Raw genomic sequence first — 9835 nt, 5'->3', positions numbered from 1 at the left:
TTTTTACTTTCAAAAAGGCAGTTAAAGATACCCTTAACCATGTACATGTCAGTGTGAACTTCTTTAACTAGATAACATTCATGTGCAGTGTATATACTTAAAATAAAAAACAGTCTATGCCATTAAACGACAATGCCCGGGTAACAAACAGTAACATCCCTGCTGAGGTACAATCCCTCCACAAGAGGGCACTACAGCAAGACACTGCTCCAACAGAAACAAGCGCCAATCAAGGGCTACCTTTCGGCCTAAAAACAAATATATTTTGCTACGTTCACGCCTCGCGTCCACACTATCGCAGCGTATCCGAGCCCCTAAAACTGAGAAATTTGGAAACACCTCTGCCCCCGTTTTGGTTTGCAAACTCCGGAGTTGTGTGGACGGCGAACGATATGGTCTTAAAATGACGTTTGAAAATGAAAAGGTAGCGGTGTAGATGTAGCCACAGACTCCCTGTGTCAGACCTATCTCTGCCTGCTGTAGCACCCATCACTCTTGGAACTATGGCCCACACACACAAAAAGGTGACGTGTCGAGTATGTCCTGGGGCATTATTTGACCACAAAGATATGGCTGTGTAATTATTTTCCATGTGAGTGCAAAGCTAGCAAAACTACAGCTACAAGCTCCAATTCCCATGGCAGACTAGTCTCCCGGAGCCTCCTCAACTATTTCTACTTGGTTATACTGCTACAGTAGGGCTGCTCCATTGTAGGAAAGGAAGAATTTTGGTAAATATTGAAATCACGAGCATTTAACACGATTGCTCGTTGTCTTTTGGAAAGATGTTGCAATTATTAGACTTTAAAAAACAAAATCAACAGTGAAAACACCTTCAACTGTGAAATGTCCCTTCATCCTTCTTGTCTTTTTCATTCAAAACAAACGACAGAGTAAGAGTTTGGTGCAAAAGGTAATGTACAATTCAATTAATCGGTTTATTTGTGAACTGTAATCGTGAGTAACATTTGGATTAATTGCATAGCCCTATTCTTTACTGCTTCAAAGACTTGAAATTAACATTTGACATTAAAGGCCCTGAACACCCATCCAGGCGTTTTCAGTTAATGGGGCTGATTGGATCCTCTTCACAGGACTGTGTGTGTGTGTGTGTGTGTGTGTGTGTGTGTGTGTGTGTGTGTGTGTGTGTGTGTGTGTGGGGGGGGGGGGGGTGTCTACACTGATTGACATCTTCCCGAGCCTCCTGTTAGTGTTGTTGCACCTGTTAGGGCGGGACAAATGACACCTTTATCATTCCTATCGGTAGAAAGAATTTGTGACCTAACTAGGGATGTCCCAATCAGCTTTTTTGACCCCCGATCACATTTTTTAAATATTGAATATCTGCCGATACAGAGTCCCGATCCAGTACTTGTAGATGCTGAGATAATACAGCTGCACAGCGTTTTTCTGTTTACAAAAATACCTAAGTAGACAAAGTTACTAAAATATGTCCTATACTTAATTCATTTAACTTAGTGCAGGAGGTGAGTCCTCTCTCTCAACACTGTTTACCCCCACCCAAAGATTAAACCGTTTCAAGTTCCCCGCTGGACAACCAAAACTAACCTTAGTGACGCCTCTTGCGCTTAATAGTAAATCTTTGATTTTCTTCTCGTGTTTAGCGACGTCAGCTCCAGGGAATAACAGCCTGAACGCCAGAAGAAGGGTGGAGTAATCTGCTTCTGTAAGAACGGGTGACTAAGAAAGACAGACTTTTTTACTTGTTGCCGAGGGATGGCGAGCTACGAGACTCTCTCTGGACAGACACTGGTGATTGGCCGCGCCATGTTGGTCTGAAAGTGCCGGCATCCAGGCAGGCTGGCGGTGCGTTTGTGGCGCAGGGCGTTTGTGGTTAAAGGCAGCGATCACTACAATGAAGATGTACATGATCGGAGTAAGATAATCATGGTAAATGCCTAAATCGGCTCCCACCCTATCCTGGGATCGGGATCGGGACATCCCTAGACCGAATAAGTTCCCATCTGAGCTGTGGCCCACATTCAACATCAGCCAGAAGAACTGAAAACACCTGTGTGGCTGTTCAGAGGCTTTAACCAAAAGAGGCACAGAAGCATTGACATGGATGACGTGTGTTGTTACTGTGGCCTGTAGCCACCCAGCTGAGGCATGTAGCTGGAGAGCGGCGGCACCGCTGCCGGCAGCCAGTCAGCAGCCTGGCCGTCTACAGGCGTGGCCTGCTCAGAGTCCTCTCCCAGCGGACAGAAGTCCAGAGGTTCCAGCAGCTCCTGCTGCTCCGCGATGCCGGCGGGGTCGCCGCCGTCCGTGAAGCGGGGCCGTCGGGGAAGGGACTGTCTGCTGGCCTCCTGCAGCAACATGTCCGGGTTCTCCTCGGAGTCCAGCAGGGGCTGCGTGGACTCGGACCGGGAGAAAAGCGCCTGCTGGGGCTGGGAGTTGGGGGTCTGACCCTTGTAGCCGCTGGAGGCCGGCACCACCGAGGAGTACTGGACGGTGCTGGCCGTAGTGTCGGCCATGTCGCCGCCCTCGTCGCTGTCGGACACGCTCTGGCGTGGCGAGGACATGCAGGAGGAGCCGCCTATGCCGCTGCTGTGCTCCTCCGACAGATACTTGTCCTTCTTCAGGGGCAGACTGGCCTTGTCCTCCTCGAACACACACTTCCCATCGCACACGTCCACGTCGAGCACACTGATGCCCGACAGACCGCTGTCCTGTGTCTCTGCCTGTAGAGGAGGACAAGTTCAAAACAAAGTGAGAATTAGGGCTACACCGTATGGGGAAAAAATGCCAAATGCAATAACGTTGAATATCGCCATAACGGTTTCACTCGCGATAAATAAAGAGATTTTAAAGGGGACTCAGTTCTGCCCTTCTGCTGCTTTCAGTATTCTGCTAACACACAACAAATGGCTTGTTGATTTTAAAACAAATGAAAGGAAATCATTTCCATCATTCTTTTATTGAACAAACTGAACACCAAATTGAATATAAAAAGAGTGTGTTTCACGCAATATGGTGCAGCCTTTGGCATTGTGTTTATTGCGCAAGTTAATATCGCGATGACGATTAAAAAAAATTATATATTGTGCAGCCCTAATTAAAATCGGACTAAAAACAAATAGGACTGAAACTGACCGATCGAATCCGAGGCCTGTACGTGCTAACAGAAAGTGATGGTGTGGTGAGAATAAGTCAACGGGACCACTACGCAGTCTTAATAAAGAATCTTGAAATGAAAATCTTTTAAACTGACCTTTGTTGATCTGAAATGAAGACAGATTCAGCAACCGCACGGCCTATTTCTCTCTTAAAATGTTTTCAGAAACACGTTTCAGTGAACTATCTTCGTAAAATATGAGATAGTATAGTACCCACGTGACGCTTTCGTCCAATCAGCTGCTGGTTTTCATTTTTTGGGGCGACAATACAGATTAGCGCCGCCTGCTGTTATGGAGACGTATTACGTCTCACACACGCACAGAACGTACGCTCAAGACGGCGTTGCTTCGGTGTGTTCTGAGGCAATTTTTGGACCTCGGGGAGGTCCCCCCCGCGCCAAGAATTATTTAGTCGATTAGTCATGTTTTATGCAAAATAACTACAGTACATTGTGACGGCTTTTGTGTGCAACTGTGATTTCTGTTTGTTTTATTTGCCAGGCCAGGAAATATCCTCGCAAAACAGTTTGTAGTCAACACACTCAAATGTCAGCCAACACAAAGGATGTGCGCCTGAAATGTCACCCTCATCTGTGTCAGTTCAAAAGAAGTGCTCACTTTCAAAGGATAATCAGGCAACCAGTTTCCGATGGTGCTCTCTCCAGGGTCTGGAATCTGAGGCCAAAAGTTCTCCTTGATCCTGTAAGAGGGGAAACACCGGGGGTTATGTATCCGCTTAGAAACTGTGGATCAAAAGCTAATTACACCACAATAATAACTTTTAATTTACACACATGTATCTGAGCAGTTGTTTCGGGTTGAACTATTCACCACTGTCCAAAGTCCCACTGTGAACAGTCCTCTGGCTTAAGGTCGGGGTATACTCTAAATCAGGGATCTTTTTTAGGCTACGGAGCCCTTAGCTAAAAGAGAAACAGAGCACCGACCCCCTTACAAATATTGTATCAAATTGAGTTGCTTATTAAACTGGGCCTACAATAACGTGTAGGGTGGCCTAAAGCCTTTACACATAGCTTTTATGGTGCATACCAAGCTAAACTTATACATCATGTTTTAACGTTAAACATACATGTGGCACAGTGAATCCTTAAGGTTAAAGGAGCATTCCGGTCGATTTCAACCCGTAGCTCTGTTGTTTGTACATGTGGAGTGCTGTCAGTAGTGAGAAAAACTAAACCAATCGGTGCTGCCTACACCGTGTTATCCTCCTGCTAGAGTTAGCACCCAGGAGGCTGAAACAGGGCAGGTTTTAAACGTGTTTTTAGCCTCTTAACATGTTCTAAATGTCATTACAAGTGCCTACCCATGTGAAGTGATTCCTTCCGAGTGAACACAGTGAATTTGACTGGAATATTGGATTGTATGAGTTTGACAATCGACTAGTGTGGACTTGACCGGCAAACAGGAAATAAGCAGAGCTATGTGCACTGGCTGGATTAACGCAACTTTTATGCATTTCTTTCACATCTACTGCAGTCAGATTCACTTCACATGGGTAGGCACTTGTAATGACATTTAGAACATGTTAAGAGGCTTAAAACACGTTTAAAACCTGCCCTGTTTCAGCCTCCTGGGTGCTAACTGTAGCAGGAGGATAACACGGTGTAGGCAGCACCGATTGGTTTAGTTTTTCTCACTACTGACAGCTCTCCACATGTACAAACAACAGAGCTACGGGTTGAAATCGACCAGAATTCTCCTTTAACTGTGTCTGTGGATGGCTACCCTAGTGGCTAGCTTGCCTACAGGCCAGTGAGCCTATCATCAATGTTGTTGTTATCAAATAATAATTTGGTTTGTAAATACAATTTGTGTTATTACATTATCTCGGTCACATGACAGCGATAGAACCAAAATATTTATCATGGGATTCACTCAAAACTTTAATTTGTTTTCAAAAGGCAATAGATAAATAAATATTACTTGACATTACTAAAATTTGACTGAAAGAGGCAATTATATTGTCGGTCGCAATTCTTTTCTGAGACAATTAATTGTACAGCAACATCTGGAATTGTTCCAGCTCTATTGCTCTGACAGCAACAGTGTGGGTGTTTAAGTGTAACTTACACATCTTTTTTGTAGACACAGAGCAGCATGATCATGACAACGATAAACAGAAAGCCCAGGCTCACTCCGACCACAATGCACTCCATCTCTCCTGGGGCTGAAGGGAAACACAGAGGACATTCAGAGACATTCCACCAACAATTGACCAAGCCAAGCTAGGTACAGAGTGAAAACGTCATGTCAATATACTTCAATCATAGCAGTTCAGCTGCTGGTTAGTTGCTATAATGCATGTCAATAAATGAAGTCAATCTACATGTGTGACTCCCTGGCTTATACAAAGTCCATATGAAAGCAGCCATTCCAGAGGTCGGCAGGTCTCCCCAAGTCAGATTTAAGACTTTTGAAGACCTTTTTCAGACTGTTATGAATGAAATTTAAGACCTTTATCACAACATCAACTGTGCCCTAAATTCAACTTGCACTTCCACATAGCTGAAGAATAAAATTGTTTTTTTGTCTGTGGTACAATCTGAAAGACTCACACCAAGAACACGAAAGCTGATTGGCTGCAATATAAGTTACATGTTGGTCTCATTTGTAGTCCTAATACAGCAAATTATATTTGGACTAGCCAAAGAAAGAACTACAACACCATGGAATAACAAAAAAAAAGTGATAATTGACGCGCCTCATTTGATGCTTCTATGGCGCACTGCAGGCATCAGATATGAACCGCCAACACCACAGAACTAGCAGTATTTTAGAAAAGGTCGCTATTTAGGCAAAGGTTTTATATGTTACAGATCCCCCTATCAGTGGTGCCATTAGATTTTCTCCCTTGATGGACAGGGTCGTAAAACATCCGTCATACTAGCCCATTATTACCCGTCATTTTCATTTTTAATGATATTAAAGGGTAACTACCGTTTCTTTTCAACCTGGACCTTATTTTCCTATCTTTTTGTGTCTAAGTGACTGATGGAACAACAATCTTTGACATTGGTCCAGTATTAAGCGAGATCGCTGCAGTCGGAAGCGGGCGTAACAAGCTACAATGTAAGTTAATAGCACAATTGTCCGGCTTGTATTTACCTTCACAAAAGTGCTCGTTTTGTCACTGACAGACTCAGATTAATATTCTGAGTGTCTGACAACATTATGGGAAGGTTTTTTAAGGAAGTCGACCTTTCTGTTTAAGAGTAAGATCCTTTTTTTTTAAAAAACATAAAAACATCAAAGTAATTGCATTCGCTAAACCCACCAGACTCCATGTAAATAATCAGTAATTTTAGCATCGTAAAATACACTTCATTCAAAGTGGACAGAAACAAAACAAAACTATGAAGGCCATTTTGGGTCGTCTTTCCACTTTTCCAACCATCCCAACTCTTGTTGTGGTTGAAATAAACACACAGTTTTTTGCATTTACATGTGAAAATATGTTGGCTCTATACACGCTAAAAGTACTGTTTTTTTTAAATGGAGTCTGGTGGGTTTAGTGCTAGCGACCTCAGAGCTGTTTCTGGTAAAACAGAAAGGTCTTAAAAGAGGTTTTAAAAGTCTATCTCTGTAGGAATCCTTTCCATAATGTTGTCAGACACTTAGAATAATAATCTGAGTCTGTCAGCGGCAAAAACAGAACTTTTAGTGGACCAAACTGACGTTGAACATTTTGCCCCATATAGTTACATTGCAGTCTCGTCTGTGGCTGCCGGTTACAGCGTTCAGGCTTGTTGTTCGCATCAATCACTTACACACAAAAACAAAGGAAAATAGGGTCCAGGTTGAAAAAAACGGTAGTTACCTTTTAAGACAAATTGAAGTTGCATTCATTAATTTTAACTTTTAAGTAATGATTACAGGCTACAAATAAGTGTACAGGCTAGATTATGTACAGATGACCAGAGGCACCGACCCTGCAGTCACTTTATATCACGAAACAGATGATTCATTTTGTTGTTGTTGCAGCGACAGTGCAGGTCACTAAAAACAGTGTAAATATGTACATAGTGCTTGTTCTTCATCCTCGACCGCATTAAAACAATGGGTGTACTTCAAAACGCGCGCGTTCGACGCTTTCAGTGCGTTTGGGCCTTAAGTGGGTAAAGGCAAATAACAGAACAGCTAGAACAGCCGGGTCAGTTCAGAAAATTACATCATTTTACTGTAATGCAGCCTTTAAAACCAGGAAACACTTGTGTCATATCACGATATTACGGTATCCATAATTTCAGAGGATATCTAGTCTCATATATCGAGTGACAAACCCTATGGAGCGTACCACGTGTGTACATATTTCAACAGAGTGACAGTGTAAGTGAAGAAATAGATAGCTCAAAAAAACAGAACAAATCAGAGAAGAGAAAGAAAACATGTCCTGTTCTCTTTATTTATATATGTTATACTGTCCAACCAGTAAAACATGTCCTGTTCTCTTTATTTATATATACGTTATACTGTCCAACCAGTAAAACATGTCCTGTTCTCTTTATTTATATATGTTATACTGTCCAACCAGTAAAAATGTCCTGTTCTCTTTATTTATATATGTTATACTGTCCAACCAGTAAAACATGTCCTGTTCTCTTTATTTATATATGTTATACTGTCCAACCAGTAAAACATGTCCTGTTCTCTTTATTTATATATTTTATACTGTCCAACCAGTAAAACATGTCTTGTTCTCTTTATTTATATATACGTTATACTGTCCAACCAGTAAAACATGTCTTGTTCTCTTTATTTATATACGTTATACTGTCCAACCAGTAAAACATGTCCTGTTCTCTTTATTTATATATGTTATACTGTCCAACCAGTAAAACATGTCCTGTTCTCTTTATTTATATATTTTATACTGTCCAACCAGTAAAACATGTCCCGTTCTTTTTATTTATATATTTTATACTGTCCAACCAGTAAAAATGTCCTGTTCTGTAGACATGGTCCTTATTTATTTATTTATATATTCATGTTGGACCAGTCCAATATGACCGTCAGTTGAAATAAACCTTGTGTTGTAAGAAAACTTGTTTTATTTGTTATGAATCTATTTTGATGCGTTTTCCCGCAACTTTTGTAATTTTACATATATTTAAAAATAACGAAATTAAATTGAATCGATATCGCAATATCACATTTTGTCAATATCGTGCAACTCTAGCGAAGGCCAACAATTCCAACACAATCCACAAAGAAATTGTTTCAAATTGTTTAGTATTAACATCAGTTTGTTTCTCATATTTAGGGTTGGGGACCGAGACCCGGGGCAAATACTGCACCAGTGCCTTAATGACCGGTATCTACCGGACCGAATAGCAACACAGATTTCGGTGCCTCATTTCGGTGCCACTGAAACGCCTGCGCTGCTCTCTGATGCTCCACAACAACAGACAGGCAACAGAAGCATCGCTGCGTGTCACGCTAGTTAACACTACACTTGATAGCAGGTAACGTTAGCCTACCATTAGCTAGCAGCTGGAGTAAGCACGGTTAAAGTGCTGACAGGTAAACGGTGTAAAGTGTGACTGTATTTCACTGGAGAGGATTCTAACACCGGGACGTCCTACAGTGTCCAGCTGTCGTCGGAAAAAACAACACAGACTGTGCGTTCACTTGAAAGTCGCCAGCCTCGTGGTGCATTCAAAATTATTGTAAAATACCTTTTTCCCATCTGGTGGTTGTTTTGTAGTTTAACAGCAATTTATTGGTGAAATAAGTTGTTGTTAGAAGTTATTATTTATACATTATTAATAAATCATTCATTTTGACCATATAGCCTGGTCGTTTTGTGCTCTTCTTTTATTTATTTTTTTAAAACTTTCGGTTACGGTTCAGGCACTGTTTAGCACCGCTTTAGCACCGGTATCAGAAAAAACCCAAACCATACCCAACCCTACACATTTTATGATGCTTCTTCTAAATACATGATTTATTCTGAATTGTTTTAATTTTTTTTGGCCAACAAAGTGATGTTGTAGCTTTCGATGAGCAGTATTAGTATGCTAGATGTCAGGGTCCAAACTGAACTGTGGCTTTTGTGTATATGCTTTTTTATCTAATCTCTAATCTGTCTAATTTAGGAAAAGCAGAAATTGCCTTTGGGACATTTGTTAAAAACAGCTGGAACAGTTCGACATGTTGGAAAGTTTCCACTCACCATATTTCAGAGTGGTGAATGAGTGATTAAAGCTGGAGATTGAGCCTTCGATGGTTGAAGCCTTGATCCAAGTGTCATACTTGGTGTTGCCTGACAATGACTTCAGAGTGTACGAGTTGGTGTTAGCTGGCACGGTTATATCTGCAAAATGAGCAAAACCGAAATCAGCTGCAGCAAACCAGCAGGGGTTGGGATACTGTCAGGAAAGAGGCAGCTCTAAGTGTAAAAAACTCAAGCCTATTGAGGATACCGTGTGACAACTACTTACTGTGTACTTCAGATCCACTTGTGTAGAAGATGGTGTAGTTTGTGATGAAGCCTTGACGCCTGCCTTGGGGAATCTCCGTCCACCCCAGCGTGGCCTGGTTACGTCCTGGTTTGTCCAATCTGACAACGGGGGCTTCCAACGGAGCTGCAACCACAACAGCAACATCATGTATGCTCATCATACAACTGTGGGTCATCTGAATTCAATATAGACCAACTTAATACTGATTTGTGGCAA

The 9835-nt window shown here is 41.9% G+C and overlaps 1 protein-coding gene across 1 annotated transcript in view; it reads right to left on the bottom strand.

Moving 5' to 3' along the window:
• il6st (interleukin 6 cytokine family signal transduce) overlaps positions 1–9835 on the bottom strand; it is a 30411-nt gene continuing 20576 nt past the window's right edge. The window contains exons 12-16 of the mRNA XM_078272193.1: positions 9599–9742; positions 9331–9471; positions 5229–5325; positions 3756–3837; positions 1–2702 (exon numbers count right to left, since the gene is read on the bottom strand). Coding sequence (XP_078128319.1) covers positions 2100–2702; positions 3756–3837; positions 5229–5325; positions 9331–9471; positions 9599–9742 — 1067 coding nt within the window. The 3' untranslated portion in view covers positions 1–2099. The remainder of the gene's footprint in view (positions 2703–3755; positions 3838–5228; positions 5326–9330; positions 9472–9598; positions 9743–9835) is intronic.

The sequence above is a fragment of the Sander vitreus genome, chromosome 16 (genome assembly GCF_031162955.1).
Source record: "Sander vitreus isolate 19-12246 chromosome 16, sanVit1, whole genome shotgun sequence".
In the NCBI taxonomy this organism is placed as follows: Eukaryota; Metazoa; Chordata; class Actinopteri; order Perciformes; family Percidae; genus Sander; species Sander vitreus.
Note: the sequence above shows the minus strand (reverse complement) of the source record. Positions and strands in the feature narration are given on the sequence as shown.